General features: G+C 46.3%; 1 protein-coding gene across 1 annotated transcript in view; it reads right to left on the bottom strand.

Annotated features, from left to right (window-relative positions):
• The window catches only part of SOCS7 (suppressor of cytokine signaling 7), a gene marked incomplete at its 5' end in the record, with an annotated part of 33726 nt that overhangs the window by 3756 nt on the left and 5079 nt on the right, over positions 1-24891 (bottom strand). The window contains 8 exons of the mRNA XM_084615670.1: positions 5447-5604; positions 6084-6219; positions 9257-9385; positions 13404-13572; positions 14436-14566; positions 15526-15627; positions 16281-16385; positions 21154-21218. Coding sequence (XP_084471796.1) covers positions 5484-5604; positions 6084-6219; positions 9257-9385; positions 13404-13572; positions 14436-14566; positions 15526-15627; positions 16281-16385; positions 21154-21218 — 958 coding nt within the window. The 3' untranslated portion in view covers positions 5447-5483. The remainder of the gene's footprint in view (positions 1-5446; positions 5605-6083; positions 6220-9256; positions 9386-13403; positions 13573-14435; positions 14567-15525; positions 15628-16280; positions 16386-21153; positions 21219-24891) is intronic.

Raw genomic sequence — 24891 nt, 5'->3', positions numbered from 1 at the left:
AGCTAGCACTAGCCTCTCACATAAAGCAATTGGTTTAGTCCGAGTATAATCCAGATCTGCTTAGCCAGCATAGCTAGAGAAGCCCTTACCCAGCACCTTCTGGCCTGGCTAAGGAGCCAGAGTTAACTATTTACACATGGGGATTTATGAAGCACATCCTAGCTTGCACATTTCAGGGAAAACGCACAAAAACATTCTACAACCCTTGCAACTGTTTGTCAAGGGCAAAAAAACCATTCCCATATAAACCCCTCCTGTCTCATGTACACAAGACAGAGTGATACTGAACGAAGGACTCAAAAACTGCCTGTAACAGGGCACGGGGCTTTCGGGGCACATGCAGACACCCCAGTACACCTGTCATGACCATGGGGAGCGGAGGTCACAGTCACTTGACTAACTGCAGGCACGTGACCTACAGGAAGCCACATACAAGGCTTACCTCATCGGCAGGGACAACAGACTGTAGGGACCCCAAGGGTGAGGGAAGCCCTCATGCGAGTCCTTCTATAGTAGCCAGAAAGGCTCAATGGGGGAAGTGTGTCCTCTTCCCCTGAAACGGCGGAAGCTGGAAAGGCTTTGGGTGGTTAGCACCCAGTACCATGCGTTGAACCGCCCTGGTTTCTAGTTGGTTTCGAAAATGAAGAAAGGGATGCAAAGACAGCCGTAGTTGGGGCACTTTTTCCATCGCTGGCTCAGGAGTCTACACTTGCTTCCAAGTCACAAGAGCCTGTGTACTGCACCCCACCCCACCCCACCCCGAGATTCTGGAAGTTTTGCACCTGCTTAGTTTCCATTCAAAACTGAAGGGGGTTTTTTACTGCATCTGGCACAACAGGGAAGCCCCGGGGGGGTTGGAACTCGCTAACAGCGTGGCTTTGTTCCCTCTAGTGGCTAGACCAAACATTGGGGTGAGAGTCTGCTACTGTCTTTTAGCTAATGGGCATGGCCCTCAGCTCAAGCAGTAGAGGTTCAAGCTCTCAGATCCTGAGGCACCAGGTACAATCCCTGCTGACAACCCAACCAAGAGGGTCAAATTGCATGTTATTTCAGGGTGCCATTTTGCAGAGTGCCAAACGTTCTCAGTGCACACTAGGCGTCAGTACTAGCATCACGGCATCGTGGAAGTTCTAGGGGGGGAAGCTGGTGTTTTGGCGGGGCAGGACTGCTGGCAGCTGAGAAGGCATGGGGAGCAGTTTGGGATTGGGAAATAAGCACGTTAGCCAAGTAACTGCTGATCTTTTAAGCAGGAACTAAATAGATAATGTTGGCATTTTAAGTGTCATTTCTAAGCTTTGAGCGGTAACAGCTCATTGAGATGCATGGGCCAGTCCAGGCCTCCCAGAGCTGTTGTTCCAGGCTCTCTGCAAACATCACTGCATTGGTTACATTCAGCTCAGGTTTAAGGTTTCCTTCACAACCCTAAAGGCTAGAGGCTTTTTTAAAATACTGGAACGATACTGGAACTGAAAAAGCTGGAACGAAATCCTGCACCAAGAGGTAGATTCTACAAATCATGGAATTATGCAGTACAGGACGACACCAGCTATGGGAGACTGGTTCAACTTGCAGGCGGAAGCTTCCTTAATACCTCTAATCTCAGCAAGCAGAACACACCAGAACTCCTAGAGGAGACCTAGCATCTGTCCCCATCGGAAGTGAATCTGCCTCTTTGTGTCAGCAGATTCAGTCTGATCCATTTTATCCATGAAGTAGATGGAAAATTCCTCACAGCTTGAAAGATCTGCTTCAAAGCAGAGGCAGAGAGGATTTATCAGGCTATCAAGCACTCCAAACAATTCCCTGTGGGTGCAAAGGTGGAGAAGAAAATTCTCTTGCTCCTCTTGCTAAGCTTCAACATTGTTTACCAATCAGACAATAAAATAGCCATTGGCATTTTAACTTCTACCTCAAGTGTTTACTCAGGCGCAGGTCACTACCACACCATGGAGTTCGGAGGGCAGTGGATAGCGGAGAGGTGCTTCAAGAGGTAGGACAAGTGATTCCCTGTTAGTGGCCTGCCACAGGGCATTATCCCATAAGAGAGTTTTGGAGCCCAGTAGTCTTTGTGGAGGAGCTATTAAAACACATCCATCGCTCTGCTGGGAGAAACAGTGAGCTCCAGCTTCAAACTGCAGGAATCATCATCAGAGAATCACAGAAAGGTGGGACTGGAAGGGACCACAATAAGTCATCTAGTCCAGTCCCATGAACTGAGGCAGGACTTTGTATTATCTGGACTATCGCTGACAGGTGTTTATCTTACCTGTTCTTAACACCTCTGATGACTCAGATTCCATAAATTCCCTAGGCAAATTTGTTCCAGTACTTAACCACCCTTACAGTTAGGAAGATTTTCCTAATGTATAATCTATATCTCCTTTGCTACAATTTAAGCCCATTACTTCTTGTCCTGTCCTCAGTGGATAAGGAGAACAATTTATCACCTTCTTTATAACCACTTCTTACGTAAAGACTTATGTTCTCCCCGACCCCCTTCTCTTCTCCAACCTAAACAAACCCAAATTTTTCCCACTCTCTCCTCATAGATCATGTTTTCTTGACTTATTTTTGTTGCTCTCCTCTGGACTTTCTCCAATTTGTCCACATCTTTCCCAAAATGTTGTGGCCACAACTGGACACACTACTCCAGCTGAGACGTTATCATTGCTGAGTACAGTGGAAGAATTACTTCTTGTGTCTTGCTTACACTCATGCTAATACATCCCAGAATGGATGTTCAATTTTTATTTTTATTGAAAGTACTACATTGATGACTCATTTAGTTTGTAATCCACTATAACTACCAGATCCTTTTCTGTAGTACTCACTCCTAGGCAGCCATTTCCCATTTATATTTGTGCAATTAATTGTAGTACTTTGCATTTGTCCTTAATTAATTTCCATCCTTAATTCAGACCACTCTTCTAGTTTGTCAAGATCATTCTGAACTTTAATTCTGTTCTCCAAAGAGCTTGCAACCCTGCCCAGCAAACTTTGTAAGTGGACTCTCTATGCCATTATCCAAATAATTTATGAAGATATCGAACAGAACTGGACCTAGGATCAGATCCCTGTGGGATCCTACCTAATATGCCCTTCCTGCTTGACTGACCATTAATAACTACTCTGAGTGTATGTTTTTCCAACCAGGTGGGCACCCTCCTTATAGGTGGTTTCCTGGGCTATAGTTCCCTACTGGGCTTACGAGAAGGTCATGTGAGACCGTATCAAAAGCCTTACTAAAGTCGCGATAGTTCACATCTACTGTTTTTTCCCAAAAAGGATATTAGGTTGGTTTGACATTTGTTCTTCATAAATCCATGCTGACTGTTACTTATCACCTTATCTTTCTATGCACTTACAAACTTATTATTTGCTCCATCATCTTTCTGGGTACCAAAGTGAAGCTGACTGGTCTATAATCCTCTGGGTTGTCCTTATTTCCCTTTTTATAGATAGGTACTATATTTGCCCTTTTCCAGTTCTGGGACATCTCCTGTCCTCCATGAGTTCTCCAAGAGAATAGCTAATTGTTCAGAGATCTCTTCAGCTAGTTCCTTAAGTATTCTAAGATCCTTCAAGTCAGCAGGGCCTGACAAAATACATCTAATCTGTCTAAGTAATTCTTAACTTGTTCTTCCCCAATGTTAGCCTCGAATCCCACCCTATAATCTGGAAATGATCAAGACTTAACTCTCATCCACCCTCAGTCACCAACCCCTACCTGGAAACAAGATCCAGCACATGCCTCACTCCATGCATGGAGGCCTAAGCCACCTAGGATAGGCCTATGGTGGCCACAAAATCCTGAGCCAATTCAAAGGCACCCTCGCCCTCAAGAAAGTTGAAGTCTCTGAGAAGCCTGGAGACTCCAATGCCAGTTAGCACTATGGTAGCCATCAGAGTCACATCAAGAATGCAACATTTCCTCTCTAAGTCAGAAAGGCTAGACTGTCTCCCCCAGCCTTTGCACTGCTCTTTATTTTTACCATGCATGTTTGATATAGGCCTAGCATCTACCTCCCCTTATCAAATATAACTTGTCCCATCTGATAAAGTGCACATGGGGATAGATTCTGTCATCACTCTGCTTCAGTGATGTCTAAGGGCTGTTAATCAGCCACAATGGACCAGAGAGCATCCCACAGGTCAGACAGCATATTGCTGCCATAAACAATCCAACGCTGTCCATTCCTTGCAAGCTCTAGTATAGATGGCATGCTGGGATGGACCTTCAAGAGCTAGCACTGCAGGGATTTTTGACAGAGCTGCAGTCCATAGGCAAACTGGGATGGGCTACTGCTCTGCTCCAGGCCTGGGTTGTTTTGATCCCTGGAGAAGCTTAGAATCTGGAGGGCCCAAAAGTGCCATAAAGCAACCTATCCCTCTCTCTCCCTGGTCTGCACTGCACCTCTTGGAGACCTGGCACAGAATCAGACCCAGGAACCTTTGTCTTCTAGATTAAAAAAAGGGGAAGGAAAAGGTAGCTTCACCTCCTACTCACGACACAGTGCACTGTGCTGAGCTTTAACCCAGTGCCCTGGCACTGTCAGCCCACACGAAAAGGAAGCCGGGCTGAAATTTAATTTAACTGTGTATGCAGTTAATACTAAGCCTAATCACTGCCTCCAACTCAGGTTTCTGGTGATCTCCCCTACCCCCCAGTTCCCTCCATCCATTTTAATACCATTTAAAGAGTCATTAGGATTCCTCTGCATACACTGATGTGCCAAGGAGCTTCACAGGAAGATAAATTAGCGGAGGTCAGTCCACTCGGGCACCGGGAGAATAATCTTAGATTAATTAATTCCCCAGTTAATCAATTCTCTCCAACAATTTGCTTTTGCAGCCGGCAGAAAAGTCTTGTAGAGAAGGAGAGGCGTCTCCCGAGCTTCCAGTGTCCCAAAACTCAAGGCTATCAGCAAGCTTCCAGCTCCCCACCCGCCCTCACCGAAATGGAGAAAACCACTCTCTACTTACGAGGTATTTCCCTCAGTCTTCATTCCTGGATTGCAGCTTCCTTGTCACTGTAGCAGCTGCCTGAGCTCACTCCCTGACCACGTGTGTGTGTGAGGGGAAAGCTCTGTATCCTGCACTGACTTCCAGTGTGTTCATCCAGTCTTACGTGATTTGGGTCTTGGCTACTTAGGAGACCACCTCTGTGTACAGTGCCAGAGGCAGGATGCACCACCACCACCAAACCTCCCCCATTCAAGCCCTATCAGAGATGAAACACCAGAACATTGTTATCTTCCTGCACACTAACCAAGGGACCAGAAGGAGCAAGCCCCAGGATAAACCCTGGTCAGCAAGGATGAGCCTTGACCTCCTAGCTGGGATTTCCTCGCACTTTCCCTAAAACAACAGGATAGCAAGGATTTTTTTTTTTTTTTTTTTTTTAAACTGCATGGAATAACGGTTGGGATGGCCAAGTGGATTTTACCGTCTGTGACAGTGACAAGATGGGCGAGGCAGCCTCGCTACGTTAAGGATTCAGTCTCCTGCTTCTGTTTTGAAATCAGCTGAGCTTCCTTCAGCGACAGATACACCTCCTCTTGGGGGTCGTAGTAATAGAACTTCCGGATGTAGGAGATCAAAGGCCTGGAAAAGGCAGGAGCAGACATCTTAGCGATGAGTCAGAACATTTAAAGAAAGCTACAGATAGATTCCTCCTGCCGCCCCACCCATGGCCAATAGTGCCAACACTGAACAGGAAAGCAAGGGGGTCTTCAGCCAGAAAAGCGAGCCATCTAAGACTCCACAGTCCCCATTCATCAGCTAGCCACCACTCTTGTCTGTTCGTCTGCTGCTGCTACCTGTCATTCCGCCTGCCGTCCCTGCTCCAACAGCTCCTCGCCTTGGCAAGCAGGTGGCTGCTCCTGCCCAATGTCCCCCCTTTCCCAGCGACACACACAGATTTCCTCTCGCACTGCTCCATGGCTAAATGCTACAGCTGTCACGTAAGGTACCAACAAGCAAATGGAGGAAAAGGGAAGGGGTTGCAATGCTAAGATTTGCCCTCTAGAGTCTAGGCCCAGAACCAGAAAAGTTCCCCACCCACCCCAGCCATGAGAACGTACTTGGGCAGTGGGAGCTCTGGAATGTGGTCTATGCGGACAAGTTGCCTGATCCGGAAGCGGCAAAGGTGCTGGAGGGATTTGACGTTGCTGAACCTGGAGACAGGATACAGGAGCTGGACTGGTGTTGGAGGGAGACCTTAAAACAAAACACAGGAGAACAAGGTACGGCTTTATTAGAAGCAAAGTAAGTTATTTATCAAAACCAGGAGGGAGCGAACTGGCCCCAGAGATAGAGGAAACCAAGGCACTGCTTTACACAGGGGAATGGAAAGTCTTCAAGAGGAGGGAGCCATTGCTTTCAGTTTGCATGGGTTTGCTGGCCATGTTCTACGTGGATGGGAGCCAGGCTCATGAGCAAATCCGGGGAGAACAGTCCCCTCTGATTAATGCCCCATCAGTTCTGCCATTTCCAGCAGTGAAGCAGATTCTAGGACTGTGCGCATTTCCAACCAAGCCCTCTCGGAATCAGCAGTAGCCGAAGCGTCACTTTACGCAGGAAAGCAACAGGGCTTTGAAAAACATCACATTTCAAGAACACGGGCATCATAGGGGGAGGGGAAGGAGGGGACTGAACTGGAGGGTTTCCACAGTGCAAGCAGGGAACAGCTGTACCAGCACTGGGAAGGGCAGGTTGGAGTGAGCCTCAAACCATGGGGTAAATCACTCACTCTTGAGGCCAGGAGGCTGGGCATAAAGGCAGCAGCAGTGTCAAGCCCTGGGGGCAGGAACTGCATTGAATCACTGTAGTCAGCCTATGCACGGAACAGCCTTGAATGGCTGCCAGTGGAGTTGCATCCAGTTCCCCCTCCCCACATTACCTCCCCCGTTCTGAGATTCCCTGACCTTAGCTTGGGTGGGTCTGAACCCACAGAGCTGAGAGGTCAGCAGCAGCAGGGCTGTGTTTTATCTGTCTTTTCAGAAGGATTCAGTGCTAGTTCCACTCTAACTCCCTCCTGCTGGCAGGGCGTTTTCTGACTGAAGCCTCTGAGGCCAGCAGAGCAGAGTGAAAGAAGAGAAGGCAAAAGCTCTTCACACTAAGATGGGCTTGCAACTTCTCCAGGCAGCTTAGGAAGCAGTGAGACAGCTTTTGAGAAAGCAAAGAAAAGGAATCTAGGGTTCCCCCCCCCTTCCCCCTCAAAGAGGAATAAGCCTCTGGGAGCTCAGCCAGGAACTACAGCGACACAGCAAGAGGTTTGCATACTGCGCTAGCCATCTGCCTCGCTGCTAACAGCCAGATACACAATAGAAACCCCCACACCAAGAGGTTAACAACATTTCTGCTGCAATATAGCATACACAAGTGCAGAGGAGATATGGATCCAAGGCACTCTGACTCAGGGAGACCACACCAGATATCCAGGTAACAGCGCTTTGTTCTTAAAGGGTCAGAAATCACTGCTGGCATAGGGGCTGCATAACCTGTTCAGATTCAGGATGCACCCCAGTGGGGAGTCGCAAGGAAAGTGGTAAGATCCAGATGAGACAGCAAGGCCAACTGTGCAGTTTAAGAGAGGCGAGCAGTGCCATTCAACGACCATTCCTACACTGGGGAATGATCACTTGTCTGGAGTAAGTTGCTTTTAAATAAGCTACTCTCCTTGTAGAGAGGAAGGAGAGATTTCATGGAGGTCTGGGGTCTGGAAGAACAGAATCTTTTAGGTCTAAGCACATGGCAGTATGTTGGAGACAAGAGTACGGGGAGCTGTATTAGTTTATCCAAGACATGGTGTGCGCATATGTATCTTATGGGCTCCCCACACACCGAAGAGGAAGGATGGACTTGTGGTTGAGTCAACGGGCAGTTTTTATCTATTTTCACCAAACACTGAAATTCCCAGGAAATTAATAAAAACCCCAAAATGAAGGGCCTTAGTTACGCAGAGGGCCTAGCACAATGGAGCCCCAATCTTATCTGGGCTCACTAATTAGGACTGCAATACAAGATGTAAGTTCACACCCTTGTCACTCTTCACACCTGTATAGATAACTCTCCCCTTCACTTCCAGCTCTTTGCAACTTCCTATGTGAGCGTGGCTGAATGTGCCGATTCCTCACTCTCCAGCCATTTAATTCAGGGGTCACTGTGCATCCCCACTTGAACTTCTGTACCCCATTACTGCCCCCTTCAAATCAGTTTAACATTTATTCACTTTACAGAAGTATTTTCTTCCTTTCATGCTGGATTTATCCCATCAGCTTCTGGATACAGGGGGAAGAAGGAGCCGGTGACGGAACATCCCAACATGAGCGCGAGTTCTGCTGTCCGATTGCACTGGGGCAGCTGGGAACCATGAGCAAGCGTACTGAGTTTGACTTTAGGGTTGGAATTGCAGGAAGCCTGTTCCCTAGCAGACCATAATCAAACATGCACTGACAGAGCCTCACTAATGCTCCCTTCTTGTGGCAAGCACGGATGTATTCCAGCACTGCTGTTCCCCAAGGGACTATGAATCTACAGTAGTGACTGCTTGAGGCTCACATTTAGCTCATCACTTGGAAACCTTCCCATGCATCTGCACTGCTTAGTGCGTCTCCGCGCAGCGAGATCAAGGGGAGGACTGGAGAGCTGTGAAGTGTTGAGCTGCCTGCAAGAAGGAGTAGCAGCATTGAGACTGGTGGAAACAGTAAAGTTTTAGCAACCAGTTAACTGGCTACAAAACCAGGCGTATGATGTGATGTGCACCGTGGAGCACTAGGAAATGTGTGTCGAGGGGATGGGTCCATTGTCTAGCGTGTACAGCCACATCTGTAATAGCAATGAGCTATGCATTACCATTGTGCTAGTGATGAAAAGAACTGGCTAACAAGTGTTTCTTACCAGTGCAGTTATCCAGGGCTACTGCAAAGGATGGGGGCAGATACCTATGTCATTCGTTTAAAGTGGATAAAAAGTTAGAGATTACCCAGTAATCCCTGCACTTCCTGGGTGTGGGAGATGTTGATATGAGCTCCCGCCTGGGGGAAGGTTATTATTTCCACAACAAGCTGTGGGTGAGAGACTCTCTTTTCAGCCGCACATACAAAGCGGATGTGCGAGAACACTTGTTATTGTATTGGTCAGAGCGCACGAAACCAGAGCCCAACACACACAGCTCTAGGACTTGTCCTGCCTGATCACAGATCAAATGCACACACACACAAAAGTTGTAAGTAGTTTTAGGTGCAAGACTCACCTGGAACCCTGGATCGCAGGAAGTAAAGGAACTTCCCATTTTTCGAGTGCATGATTGCTCTCTTTATAAACTCCACCACAGACTGGCAGCGATCCTCAAACTTGGGGTGACACCACAGACTGAAGGTTCCTTCCAAAAAGAAATGGTTTGTATTACAAAGGGGTTGGCAGGGAAGAGGACAGCGACTCGGTGATCTGCACTGCTCACTCATGTCCCCAAAGGACAGATGACCAAGTCACCACTATCACTGGTGTACTTCTTGGCAATTTCAGCAGATAGGCCAGCGACTGGGCTAGCCTCTCACAGAGCTGAATTGACATTGGCATTACAACCCATGCCCACGCCACCGACACCCACAGACAAGTACGCTTTTGCTTAAAAGCGCCTCTAGCTCTTGCTGTTGTAAAGAAACCCCAAAAAATGTGACCTGAGTGTACCTGCTGCAGCGATTTCTCCATGAATCTGCAGGTCTGTCAGAGCTGTTGCTGAAGGTTGAGTGACCTGCCCCACTGCATCTCAGGGGGTGTGCTCTAAAGGGCACAATACCAACAGAAGAAAGTGGCTGCAGCAGGAGTACAGTGAACCCAGCTGACCCAAAGAGATACATCCCAGCTGTTGGAGTAAGTACCGGGGAGCCCATGTCTCTAGACCCTTTGGCCATCACCTCTACAAGCGGGCATGGTGTGGCCCCACGTTATGACATGCTTCAGTCCAACCCTGCCCTCTCACCCTAGTGGCAGGGTTAAGTATAGTGATAGTTTCTCCCATGCTGCCCTGTTGATACAATTTCTGCACTAAGCTAGGGTTGGAAATGATGAAACTGGGAAGAGCCTCCCCCATTGAAGCTACTTTGAGATCTCTCAGTAGGTTAGTTTGACCTGTAGGAGCCATCCAAGACCATTCTCTCAACCTCTTTGTGCACTGACTGAAGACAACTTTCCTCCCCAACCAAGATGCAGGCCCACTCACCCCCCTGCTTGCAGGTATGCTATCCGTGCACCCCACAGTGCCAGGTCTGCTCCTTCCCTCTGCCCGGAACGTGTGACCAGAGCAGAGAGCAGACTCCTAGCAATGGAGGACCAAGCACAGGGACTGAAGTACCTCAGGAGGGCACAGTATAGAATACAGCTCCAGCAGAACAGCAGAGGTAACATTCCCAAGAGCTACATCTAGGGCCAACTCGACGGCATTAGAGATGTGAACACCAGTGCACCTACTCCAAGATAGGTGCCCCCGTGGGGCAGACCCCTAATGCAGACACGAAGTACTGGCACAGAGCAGGGCTTGCAATGCTGCAACTTAAACCAAGACGTTATCCGTAAATTTGGTTTTAGAGACATGCAGAGAGCTCTTAAATTAGGGACTGGCCAAGGTGCAGCTAAATCAATGTAGTTATCCCAGTGCAAATTTCCACCTTTGGGGCTTGCCTACACATGGAATTATTCAGGAACAGCTATTTAGTAATGCTGAGCTGATAACCCCCCAGAAGTATAGTATAAACCCCAGGCTCTAAAAATCCACCTGCCACAGGAAGATCAAGGAATAGTTTGCATAGTTTTGCCTGCACGTTGCTCAGGAAGCTTTTATGTGGCATGTATACTACAGTCCCTAGGCACAAATAAATGTCCGACTGTGCCTTTTCACCCACCTGAAATCTGAAGGTCAAATATTTCCCCATTTACCATTTCTCTAGCTCAGCCACTTGTCACTTTCATTGGTTTAACAAAGTGCTCAGCTCTGCAGGTTTCAGATCAGCTGTAGCACATTCAGCAGGCAGCTCAGCCAGTCCTAGTGTAAGTGTAGAGTTAATTACACAAACAGGAGTGCTGGGGTCTTTCTGTAGGGTTATTCCTGGGAACTGCTGTGGGTGACCGGACTGTTGGAGTGGAGAGGCAGCTCTGAGCTTTGTAATTCGTATTTTATATTCGACTGGGCCCCAGAGGCCCAAATCAGGGTCTCATTATAGTACACAAAGACAGGTGGTAACATTTTCAAAAGCACGTTACTTAAGAGCCAAAACCCCAGGCACCTAGGACCTTAGGTCCCATTGACTTTTAATGAAACTTCGGCTCCTCATTGTCTGTTACTTTTGAAAGTTTTATTAATGGACTATGCGCCAAGCAGTTTATAATCTACGGTCCCAATCCAGTAAAGCAGCTAAGCATACACTTAACTTTAACCATGAGTAATCCCATTTAAAAATCAATAAAACTACTCACATGCTAATAGCTAGGCACAGTGTCTAGGTGCTCTGATGAACCAGTGTCTAAGCAACTTGTGAAGGATAGTTGGGAAGGGGGGATACAACCAGACATGTACACAGTTGTGATTTATTATGGCCTCACAGAGGGGGCAACACCGAGTGAAGGGTAGCAGCCTTACAGAAGTACAGGAATGAAGCTCTTGTAACAGAGACCTCTCATCCTTGAGGTGTTCAACCTGAGAAGCAGCAAAGAAAACTTGTTCCAACTCTTGCTCATGGTAGGAGAGAGTCACTGTACAAGAACTTTTGTCAAGAAGGCCTCAAATTACAAATTGCTACCAGCATCTGCCCTTTCCAGCTTTATGGCAATGGACACTGTCTAAAGGGGACATGGGCTAGGCAATCTGAGAGGGAAACCGTTTTTGCAGGCATGTCTTTAGAGGTTAATTTTGGTATCCACTGAGGTTACCAAGTACTTTGGTGCTTGTGCACCTTGTTAAAGACTGCTTGGGACCACTTGTTTTGATGGTAGAATCATAGAATATCAGGGTTGGAAGGGACCTCAGGAGGTCATCTAGTCCGCCCCCTGCCCAGAGCAGGACCAATCCCCAATTTTTGCCCCAGATCCCTAAATGGCCCCCTCAAGAATTGAACTCACAACCCTGGGTTTAGCAGGCCAATGCTCAAACCACTGAGCTATCCCTCCCCCTCCTCAAAACATTGAGTATCTCAGAGATTTTGCTACCCTCCAGAACATTTTGTGCACAGTCCCAACGCAGAAAACCACATTTGAAATGCAAATGCTGGGGGGGATGGGGGGAGCGGGCAGTATCCTTCAGCAAGATGACAAATGAGGCAGGAAGCTGGTACAAGCAACAAGCAAAGAGTTCTCAGAATAGAAAAGCCACAAGATCAAAGTTAAAGTCTCAGCTTGGATATCGGCAGTTTGTACCAGCCAGATGCATGAATGCTGATGTCCTGTCCCTATACAGTAAGTGTGAAAGTGACCAAAGGCAAAGTAACTCATCAGCAATGACATCCCATGATCAGCTCCCATTTAACCGGTGAAACACCAAGACTAAATCATCCCAAAGTGTTAGCCTTGCTAGTTTCCAACAACCCAAATAACTGAACTATCCCCTACATTGCACCGTAAGAACAAGGTACAATGATTACACCCTGAGCTAGGTCTTCTATGCAGCTCAGACGATGATCACAATGGTCCCTTCTGGCCTTAAAGCTATTAATGAATCAATAAAGCTTTTCCTTCATATTTTCTTGCACAGCAACTTTGCAAGTCCATTAGCTCCTTCTTAATAAGCTTTCCCAAAGTGAAGCATGCAGAATGGGCATGGAGGAAAAGGGCCTAGAGGATTTTTATTATATTGCTCAGTTTCTCAATGGAGTGATGTTTGAGAAGGAGAGGGATGGGAAGATGCCGTTCAGAGGAGTTAAGGGATTAAATGGAACATTCACAGCCCAAGATCCTCCCTTGGCCACTAAGCCTGTGATCACTATGACAAGAACAGTCCGCAGACACGGCAGTAACCTAGGCTGGTCTGTGTGCTATGACAACTCATGAGGTGAATGGCTCCTTATTTAGCCTTCCCTGTCATGAGAGAGTAGAAAGGGTTTTTTGTTTTTGGTTTTTTTAACAGAATCAATCACACACGAATTAGAGCAAATATTTCCATTTAGGGCCTTCATTAGCGCCTCTGGGATCAACCCACTACAGAACCCTCACTGAGGTCTGCAGTTTAGCATAGAAGCAGAGGGCAAGGTATGGCTGCATTCAGTTTCCCCTTTGCAAGCAGGTCTACCCACAATGCATTGTTCTGGGCTCCTACACAGACAGATGGAGTTGCAGCGCAGAGCTGATTAGCAGATGGGGCCAGAGCCACATCCCAGTGAATGAGACCATTCCAAGAACCTTGCTGCTCTTACCTCTGTAGTGCTCCATTCTGGTGTGATGGGTGATACCCTGTGATCGAAAGCTTAAGCTCAGGATGTAACGAGGGTCGGAACTGTCTCGTACCAGGAAGGATCCATCTGGTTTCCCCTTCAGCTTCATTTCCGCATCTTCCCAGTTCATTGGTCCCCAGTACCAACCACACTACCAGTAGAGAGTGCAAAAAGGTCTTCAGACTTCTGGTAAGCCAGAAAGGCACTTGCCCATTAACAGCTCTGTACTAAACAGCTTAACTCAACCATCAAGGGATTCGAAGAACTGTCAGTCTTTTCTGCCCCATCCTAGCACCAGTGCACTCCCAGGAAGAATTAACAGTTTAGCATTGTCTGTAGCTGTTGGCAAAAGTAGTGCTGAAGCATTTCCTCGGCAAGGCTAGTATTTCACAAGAGGAGCAGTTTAGCATCCTGGCATAAATTGCCATTAACAACCCAACATACTCTGGGAAATCATCTGATGCTGACCAAAGGTATCAGCCACAGGTCCCCCATAACCTGCTGCTGGGGAACACCTTAAGAGCAGACAGACACACTGACAGAAAGTCAAACCACATTAAACCATTTTGTTCTAGCTATACTAGCAGATAAACCAGTTTAATCACTAGTCCAGGAAGAGACATGGTCAACCATCATTGACAGCAATAAATCCATTTCCTAGAGTAAACAAGACCATCATGTCCTTCTACCACATACAAGCAACATCTCTTTACACATGCAAGCTACCCAAATAAGGAAGACGTTACCCCTCTTCCGATTACATCCAAGTGCTTCTAAAGCTGGTGGGGATATATAAGTGAGGAATTTATCACTGGCAGGGCTATTGTTAGGGGAACATCTCTTTCCTTTTGTCCTATCCCCATCTCACGCTTACAAATCCATATGGGGGAAATAATGAAGCCCATAAGGCTGATTTCTGACTTAACCCACAAACAGTCCAACAATGGAGAGCCTTTGCCCACTGGAGGTCTTGTAAGAGTGACCCCAGATCTAGACCCAGCATGAAGCCCTTACCTTTTCCAATTCTCGCAAGCTAGCTGCAAAGCTGCTTGCATCTGGTCGGTAGAGAGGACACTGAAGATGCTGGGTGGTCTGGCTGTTCACTGCCTCTGTCGGTCTGAACGGCACGATCCGGGGAAATGCATCTGCAGGGAAACCACCAACAATGGCAGGCAACAGTCACTCATTGACAAGCAATACTGCAAAGAATAAGAGCCGCCCTCCCCAAACAGCCCCTGGATTCTCGAGGACAAAGCAGGCGCAGTGAAGCCATGGCATAAAAAAAGAAGCTTTACTGATGGATGGACAGTGTCCTTGGGAATGAGGACAGAGTGGGGAAACCTGGGTAGCAACTCCAAGGCAACTAATTCATTGTCTTCACCAGCTATTCACCGGTGTCCCCTCAGAGGGCTGTCCATGGAAACGCCAAGGCCTTTTCACCTGCTTTTAAAACTGATTGGAAAGGGATGTTGTCAAAGTAGCTTAGGCCTAAAATTTGACAGCTTAAAAAATTAGACGCGGGAAGATAGGAAACGGAAGGTTAAATGATAGAGCCAGGTAGCTGCAGAGCCCTGTGTGTGATTTTACTCCAGTGCTACAAAACAGGACGTCTTTTGAGCCTAGGGAGCAAGTGTTGAGCCCTATTCCCAGAACTACACTAACACTAGCGGACAAGAGGCCCCAGTGATCAGAGAAGACACCTATTAGGCCACGCAGTGCATCCTGCAGCCATTTTAGGGTTAGAGGCTGTGATTCATGCACATTCCAGTTCTGCTGAACCTAAGGGAGGAAGTGGATATTTGAGAGTTGTCAAATGGAAGAGGGTACCTAGACTATTATGAGCAATGCAGACAGCCACACTGCACGTACAAATCAATAGTTTAAAAAGGAACCTAGAGGTCTGACTCAACCATGTCCCAGTATGTAGCAACATGGGTAGAAGACCAGCTCAATCTTGCATTAGCTGAACCGGCTAAGGGTCCAGCACCCAACCCTTGCTATCGTTCTTACAGGCAATACAGACTTCAGTAAGGCCAGACATTTGCCAAAACAGATTAGTCCAGATCTCTGCATAACGCAGCCTTGCCACTAAAACTAAGCTGACCTGGGGCATGGGGTGGAGGAGGCGGAGGCAGAGGGAAAGACTGCAGGGAAGACCCCATCGGACCCACTAGAACAGATGTAGGCAGCGTCCCACTGATATCATCTAGAAGAGAACAAAAGCAAGAGAGGTTCAGAATATAGGAAAGTAAGCGAGCTGCTACATCGCCAAGCACCTGCCAATGGAGCAAGAGCAAGCCCAGTGTCCAGCTCCGCCTACAGCGCTGAGCGGGAGGGGAACGGATGGAACATTAGCCAACAGCTCAGTCTTTCACTAGCTTCTCTGAAGAGCAGATATTGATGTAACCTCAGAACTTGTCTCTCTCTGTCACCTGGATACATACACCACCTCTCCTGCAAATCAAGAAGTTAGTTTCTAAACTGGGTATTTAGGGAGAACATGGCTGCCAATACAAGATTAAGAACATCAATAGGTTTCTGAATGTCTAACGGCAGCGCAATATGCAGCCATGTAAGGGACATGCAAGTTTGAGTTTCAAGAAGCCAGGGAGTGCTGTACAGTTAGCATGCTAAACCCAGGAGAAAGGGCCCACCTCACAGTGTTCTATGCACAGCAGCAGCACTGGATATGGGACTGGAAGAAATTCTTTGCTTGGGAAGTAGAGATCAGTTTATCGGAAGGGATCCTGTAAGAGCCTGCATTGTACTCCAAAATGGAAAAATAATTCAGTCCCTACTACTTACAACCACACACACATGACCAGGAAGGAAATTCTAGGGGGGATGTATGTAGAGTACCTAGCAGGCTGAGGCTTCTCCGTGGTGGAGGTGGAGGAGTCGGAGGGTGAGGCGAGGTCAGTCCTCGCTGGGAGATGTCCACATCCACTAGTGACACAGTTTCACCTGAAGGATTCATCGAGAGAGAGACTGGTAAGAGTTTGCACCTTCTCCAGAGCATGCAAAGGGAAGACAGAGTCAAGCAGCAAGGAGGTGGCTTTAAAAAGTTTTGGAGGCCAGTTTCCACACAGGACAGAGGCCTCTGCTTCAGTCTCACATTAAATACTTTCAAGTTGAATTTCCCCATTGCACTGATTTTAAGACAACTCTGCCACAGCAGCTCAAGGGTCAGGCTCTAAGCAATAGTCAAGTGCGAGCAAATGGCAAATACCGATGCATGCTAGTGAACCCAACCTAAGTTCAGCATACACAGTAGAAAGTCTTCCAATAACACAACAGACTCAGTCATTTTGAAGGCTATTAACAGGCACGATTTCCAGGCTGACCCAACAGGCAGTGTGTTTGGGTGGCTGAGGCATACTGCAGAAGGGTGTTCCAAGCAAGGAGCTGGAGGGGTTTTGTTTTCTTTTTTTAAACTCTATTTGCTACATTAAACAAACCAGTTCTTGCCAATGCTTCCTAACGTGCATTTTATGCACACTCCTAGGTATTTGCTAGACACAAATGGAAAGACTCCAGTAGCCCAAGGCACATCTGATGAAACGGTCAAATTTTGGACTTAATAACACATTCATGTTTTTAGCTATAAAAGATATTTTCCCACCGACCACCCCAAGTGGAAGATAGTCAGCAATACTTCAGTGGCAGTTCTTTGATCACGTTCTTGCTCTCATGATATTAACTCTCAATATGCTTCGGTGGGTACTTCTGATTTCTAGATTCAGATGCTGACCACCACAGCATGACAAAGACTCCCCTGAAGTTCTCTATGGCTTTAATGCTCACGAAGTGGTTTAAAAGGCCAATTTCATGCATTGGTACCTGAGGCCAGATTCAATAAGCCAGGGATGGGCATCTAGCAGCCCAGAGGCTGCAAACAGCCTGCCAAATCATTTTATTTGGCCCACCACAGCCCAGCTTGGGGCAGGTGCAATGGCCAAGAAGGGGGCAGGATGAGGCATCATGGGGGGAGGGCCTCCTTTACATGTAGCCATGTGGGTCAGGTGATGCTGTGGTGAGAGCTAATGGGCCACAGTGGGGTACCAGCCCCAGCCTCATGGTACAGGAGTCACCACTTCAGGGTAAGTGTGGGGCTGGCTCACCCTCTAACACCCCCTCAGGGGCTGCCACCTCCTAGGTGCGGGACCCAACCCCAGGTCACACACCCCAGCCTGCCAAAGGGTTTGAGAGGATTTTGTGGCCCTCTACCATCTTAAAGTTACCCATCCCTGCCAGAAGTCTTACAGACAACACTCCTGTTGACTTCAAAGGGAGTTTGCCCGCCAACAGCCTACAGAATCAAGTGATTTTGGGTTAAAACACCTGCTTACTGCTGTGGAGTAGCCCTTAAGATCAACATCCTGCTTGAACCAAATAACTGGGAGAGCTGATCAGGCTTTTAGGTTACCTAGCTGGTATCAACCCAGGTGCTCAAAGGTTCTGGACCCCCATTGCCAGTGAAAGTAGTGTGACTTTTTATACATGTGTTAAAACACGTCTGAATAAAATCAAGGAAACATCACCAAAGCTAAACTACTACTATTAAACTAAACTAAGACTAAAGCAATCCAACTGACAAATCCACAAGTTAGTCCCACTATTGGATTGGACTCACATCAAATACTAAAAATAACCAAGCCTCAAATTCTAAAGAGGATTCTAAGCAGGTGGCTGTCTGTGTAGTTATAAATTCCAGCTAAACAATTTCAAAGTCAATCAAATCCATAACTTGCGGCTGGTTAAATATCTTAATACTGAAACTGAACCATCTGAACCACCACCTCAGAGCCAATTATACAGCTTCCTTCCTTCGATTTCAATTCTTGTGGGCAGCTAACTCTCTCAAGCCCTCTCAAGATGTAATACTTGCACTATTGCAGCACTCAGGAGCCCAGCCAAGCACTATGTAAACACTGAACAAAAAGGATAGCCCACTTAACAGAACTCTGGATAAGCAGAAGTTTGACAACTCTTGTTTACCAGAAATTACAGATGGCAATCTCAAGTCTGTGGATTTTTAAACAGAACACACTGAATAATTTTAGGAAACAAGATTGAAGGCGGTTTACTTGGGTAGCTTCTCTCTTTCAGGTGCCTTCTCCACGTGTGGGGGCTCACACCTCCGTGCCTACAGCTACACTTTCACTGCCACCCCCTAAAAATAAAGCTAAGTAAAACAAAAGACAGAATAAAAATACTTAACGTAAGGGGGGCTGCAAATGCATCAGCTCTCAGTCTTCTGGACTAGAAGCTAGCTAATTAAGGATCCAGCATTTCCTGCTAATGGGCCTCCAGGTGCAGGGAGAAACTGGCAAAGGAAGGAGTGGCCTGGTAGTTGAGGTCCTGACTTCCCCACCCCAAGGTGATGAGTCTTGGAGATTCTTGAACATAAGCCTCCCCATAGGTAGCTTATTGACCTGGAAGGCAAGGCAGGCTTCTTGCCCTTATCTTTGATTTCCAAGGCCTTTGGACAAGTCAGGTATGAGGCCCCTCTTTGATCCACGCAGCTTGGTCCAAGCAGGTTCTAATTAGGTCATCCTTAGTGAGTGTCAATTTTTGGAAAAGTCCCATTTAAATCAGCAAATGAACTACCCAGTGTTTTGCATAAGAGAACCTGATGTCTGTGAGCAGATAAAGATATCAATAATCCAGACACAAGACCATTTGAGGAAGTTGGCATGATCTTATGTAAGTGAAAAGGTCTTGAGATGACAGTCTCCAGATTACAGAAAGTTTCAACAAAGTTACAAAAAATCTTCTAAATAGCTAATCGGAAAAACCTGAGTTACAAAACCAGCCACAACATTCATTCACTGGCAAAATTAAAGTGATTTCAAACTTGTGATCAATTTAGTCATTTCCAGTTTCTTCTCTGCAGTTTCTCTGGAGAAAAGTTACTTTAAAACCCATTATGATGAAGTCCATTAAAGTTTTAATTTCTTAAAAGGTTATACAAGGTTTGTATTCCCACATATGCGCGCTCTCTCTCTCTCTCTCTCTCACACACACACACACACACACTGAAGATCCCAGGACACTGGCAACAGCTGAGGAGCTGGTGTTAGCAGTGTCGGCTTTGGCAGTCTCTGGTTTGCAGAATGAATGCACATTATGCACATCTACAAGAAGCTAGGCATGTTACAGGAAAAAACCAAGCTTGTGCTGCTACCAAAATATTAAAATGACTTCTGGGGGGGGGGGGTCTCAATTCACGAGGAAATGGAGAAGATGAAGAGCTATGGCTTGAATTCTCACCAGTCTCCGTTTGTGATGTTAGCTCAACTCACTCTGCCAGAACTAAAGGCTGGGAGGAGGCAGAATTCTTCATTTACCCATTCAAGGCAAGGTAAAGAAATGACCTTCAAGGTAGGCAGCTCTCGGCACTGTCACTGCTCAGCACAAAGGTCGACCAGAACCCTATAAAGGGACATCAGTATGTGTGCACTCCTCCTCCTTTCAGACACCAGGTACCGTACTTTCAATGCGCCTATTACTATATTAGCTGGGTTTCTATTGACACCTGAATCAAGAAGCAAATGGGATATGCAGGAAGCCCTTTGCTTTTATTTACAGCCAATCTGATCTCAACATTGTACCAATCAAAGCTCTGGGCATCCCAAGAAACACTTAAAACCACAATACTGAAGTTGCAGTCTACATAGTCCAAAGCCAGCAGCCCCTCTTCTTCCACCATACATTCCCAGACAATTGCACTGAGGCACTGCCTCAGCCCTCCACCAAGGCCCACGCAAAGCCCACTGGTTTGAAGCATCCCCTAAAAGTAAACGGATTTGGGCCACTACAGACCAACAAGTTGGGAAGAAGCATTCCAAAGGGGCCCCTCACACAGAATATGTCCTCCAACCTGTCTGCTCTTTTCCACTCCGAGATCAAGCTCAAGCACCCACCTAATACCACCATAGCACTGGGTCATGGGGAGAGGTAGTCTCAGGCAGGACAGACACAGGAATCTAACCAACCCTTCTCAGCACCCAATGGATAAGACGCTGGCTCACTGCAAGCTTCTCTAACAGCAGGCCTTGATTCTCGATTCAGTTGTGCACAGCAACTGAGTAGAGCCACGTGACTATGCTTGTTGGTGCAGGAACACACACTGCTGTGATTGCACAGTGCCTAGGACAGGGTCCTGTGACATCTGCACCGATGCGGCTGGTACTAGTACAAGACCCAGTACAGAAGCGTGGCTTGCACCAGCGTGAAGATTCCTGCTTTTAAACATAGTAGGTCACACTGGGTATCCTGCTGTGGCTACAAGTACCAGCATGTCTAATGAAGACAGCCCTGTGTGTGCTAGAATCACAGTTCAGACTTCCGTTGCCCTCTCAACAGCGGAAAATTAAAAAAAAAACATGAAGCAGAATGAGGAGTTGTTGTTCCTCAGGGCTGGTCTACACAGATTTGCTTCTGATTAACTGTTCTTGTTAAGAGAGTGTCCCCCACAGGCATTTAATACGGAGCAGCTACTGTGCTTTAAATTCACACCCTACCTTTATCCACATTAACTTTCCAGTGCAGACAAGCCTTACACTGGGTTCTTCTTTTAGGGGGTTGAGAGATTATAATTCCTGGTGGACTAAATAGCTCTTAATAGATGAACGGAAAGGAAGCCTTTTAATTCTCTGTAATTAAATCTAAAGAGTAACACACCTAAAAGTGTAAAATAAAGTGTTTCACTTAATCTTTCTATCCTTACCTGTGAAGAGGGGGCTGAAAGCAACCGGAGAAAAGGCACTTTGAGTTCTTGTCAATCGGGGTTTCCTGTTGAGAGAGAGAAAGAGCTAATGAATGAATACAGGAAAGTAGCAATTCTTTCTCAGCTCTGGCAAAACTGCAGCTTCATCTGCTGAAAAGCTGACTGAGCCTAGTCACTATACTTGCAATGCAGTTTAACATTTATGAGAACACCCGCTTTAGAAAATTTAAGTACAACAACCAATACACAAAGCTAAGTCTCAGTCTTCATACCACATCTCTAAATTGATAAGTAACAAGTTAATTTCAGGAGGAATGTCAGACAGTTAGAGCAAATATACTCCAACTTGAGTCGTGCAGCCTATTTAAAACTGAGGCAGTGTTATGAGCAGCTAATTCTTTCCCTAGGTTGGCCATTACATCAAGATGCCCTAGTGAAACACATATGATCAAGACAGAGTTACAGGTTACAAGGGGCATGCCAAACCAGTTAACTCTGCGTTGACACACACCACATGCAAGCGTCACATGAGGTACACAGCCTCCTTGAGACAATTTGGGAGATGAGGTGAACCGTGGAAAAGCTGCTCAGCCCATTCAGCTACATGGAAATGTAGCTAAAACGTACCTCTGAGGACTCCCATTAAAATTTCCTTTCCAAAATTTACCTAGTATGAGGCCTACAAATTTAGCCATGTACGACCCCTGCCCAGTAAAAATTAGCCTGTACAGTATCCTTCACTGAAGGATCCTGAAGGGCTTTGCACAGTTGGGTATTATCACCAATTAACATAGTAGAAACGAAGGCAGAGTAGCTGTGACTTGCTCAAGATCCAAGTCCATTACAGAGGTGGGAACTGAAACTCAGAAGTCTCCCTTCCCGTGCTCTCTTCTAAAAATCTAGCTCTTTGTGCAAGAGGTGGTCTTGCAACAGTAACGACAGAGTTAAAAAAGTGGTCAGAATTCTCTAACTTGATCCCTTGCTTTATACTTGAAAGTACTATTTAGAGAGCCCAACCACATTGGTATCTGAGCACAGCCAATGCTGACCATGGACTGTTTTTTAAAAATAACCCTCCGGCAGGCAGGCCAGCTGGCCTACAACCTCACAGGAAACAGTTTTTTGTCCCACAACAAATAAAGAAACTAGCCTGTTTAAAGCTTGCTTTGCAGAAGTGTAGTTTCATGCTAGAGGCTGCAAGACAAAGTTCCTATGCTGGGGGGTAAGAAGTACATGGCTACTACTTGAGTGTTTCCAGGCAAATCAAGCCTGAATCTTGGCTTTTGTACAAGACATGATCTTAAAAGCGTGCTACAGAATTCTAATAAATGTCTCTACAGTGGTAGCTCCCAGTATCGCATACAGCCAGCTAATACCAGAGCACTGTCTTAACAAGACTCTACCCAGCTGCTGGCCACTTGAAAGATCATAGAATCTCAGGGTTGGAAGGGACCTCAGGAGGTCATCTAGTCCAACCCCCTGCTCAAAGCAGGGCCAACCCCCAATTTTTGCCCCAGGTTCCTAAATGGCCCCCTCAAGGTTTAGCAGGCCAATGCTCAAACCACTGAGCTATCCCTCCCCCCTCCATTGAGCTATCCCTCCTACACTACACTACTCCAGAAATCTCTACCCAGGCAGGATGAGTCAATTACTTAGTGCCAGGCTTCACAATTTAAGAGCAGTGCCATCCAAACAAACATGTTTTACTACATTCAGCCTTGTAACATGGACATGAAGATTTACCAGCCTTGACATAAGCCTTTCTTTCCCATCTTTACCATGATGGAAACGCCAATATTTTACTCGCCCATCCAAGAGAATCTCTCATCCTGGGCAAGTGGGATTTTACAAGGCTGACTGGGTTCCTCATGAGCTTTCTTCTCCACCTCCATTTTTAGATTTGCAAGAAGGAAGTGCTCTCCACAATCTGAATGCTACCCTTATATCCACTAGTAGGTTGTGCCTTTGTCCCTTGGCTGTCCTATCTCCAGCCTCTTAAGAAGCTGGTCAGTTTCAGAGAAAGTTAGCCCTCTCCCATCTTCTGCAAAGTGTTAAGCTGAACATGATATCAATTTAACCAAGTTATTGAAACACAGAAATCTAAGCTCCAGTTTTGTATCACCACACATTAAAATCGGATAGAGTGCAGAATATGCAAGTATAATCCTGCCTTTTCTGCAGGGCATACAAAATTCTGCTCTCCTTTATACCTGAGTAACTTCATTGACTCTGATGGGCTAGCACAGGTGTGAAGGAAGTATTTAGTTCTATTTTTGCAATTAAGGACAGTAGTGAGAAACACCATTTAGATACTGATCACTTTTACGGAATCACTTAAAAACAAAATAGTTTGGAATTAAACCTCTATCTATTATTAAAGCCATATTTTATTCCTAGAGGAATGAGAATAGCAAGAAGTAGAAACATCTTGGACCTCTCTGTGCTGTTACTAAAATGGCTACATTTTTACGCTACCATTCTATAATCATGTAAAAAAAAAGCACCATGTGTTATTTCCCACTTCTAGATCTGCAGTGGGGTCAGATCCAGAAGTGATTCACAAGGACTGGACTCTGCTACAGTTCACTTTTAAACTCAAATGATCTCTTCTAACATTTCCTTTCCCTCTTCTCCTCAAGCACAGCAAGAGTCTCCAAATTATGGTGGAAAATATTAATAGTAATCAAGTGTGACCGGCAACAGAACACCGCTGCATCAGTTTAGCTTAGTACTGCAGAAGATCCCCTAGGCGTCCTGAGGGAGCCATAAGTGGGTATTAGGGTGAACGTGGCAGTTGCTAAAGAATGCTAGTGATGGAATTTCCAAGCGGCTCACATGGCATGAATGGCAAGCCTGAGCATCAGATGAGCCATATCAAATATCACAGATGACATGGCTCAGACAGGGGTATCTTTAAATCATTAGAGATCAGAGGAGAATGTTTTAGGTTCGGGTGTCCATCAAATCAATAGCAGCTGAGACAACAGCCATGAGAACTCATATTGTTCTGGAGTAAGTTAGGACAAGGTGACTTAAGTCTTTTCCATTTCCAGTTTCTGTAATTGGTTCCAGACAGGCAGAGATGGTAGTAAGTTAAACTGGCTTAGATCAAAGTCCTAGCCAGTCATCCTCACTGGGGTCAGGTGGCATCTTCTGCATATGAACGCATAAAGGAATGTTAGAAGGGACTGTAAAGATCAGATCCTTGAGTGTTGGGTGGGCAGATGCTATATGTGAACTAGCTACTGTAAACCAGCTACAAGACTTGGGCCACACGCCTGCAACTGGATCCATGCAGGCAGCCTCTTGCTGAAGTCACTGGGACTCTGCCTGTGCAGATGCAGTTGCAGGATCCATGCCTAACTCTGCATCCCCACGTTTAATGTGAATAGAGCAGTGGTGCACAATGGCTTCAGAGAGCAATTTCTGTGTTGCAGCATTTAAATATCAATGCTCAGGCCCAAAGGCAGGAATGTTGCCACAGGTATTCCTATATTTAGTTGCAGTCAAAGTCTACCCCAGTTCATCAGAACGGACTATTGATCTTAGATAATGGGGTCAGTTTTCCTTTCAACTTTTGCTACATTTACTAAGCAGAGTTGTAACATGGTCCCTCAAGGAATCGGAATGCTATGGATTGCCTGGGCCGCAACTTCAAATACTGCAGATTCTGCTTAGCAGTAACATTTAAGAAAAAGTTGCACTGGGTAAACAGCTTTCTGCAATACAGAGACAAAA

Source organism: Lepidochelys olivacea (genome assembly GCF_965140295.1).
Source record: "Lepidochelys olivacea isolate rLepOli2 genome assembly, chromosome: 27".
NCBI classification, from domain to species: domain Eukaryota; kingdom Metazoa; phylum Chordata; order Testudines; family Cheloniidae; genus Lepidochelys; species Lepidochelys olivacea.
This window is presented reverse-complemented; position numbering and strand designations above follow the sequence as displayed.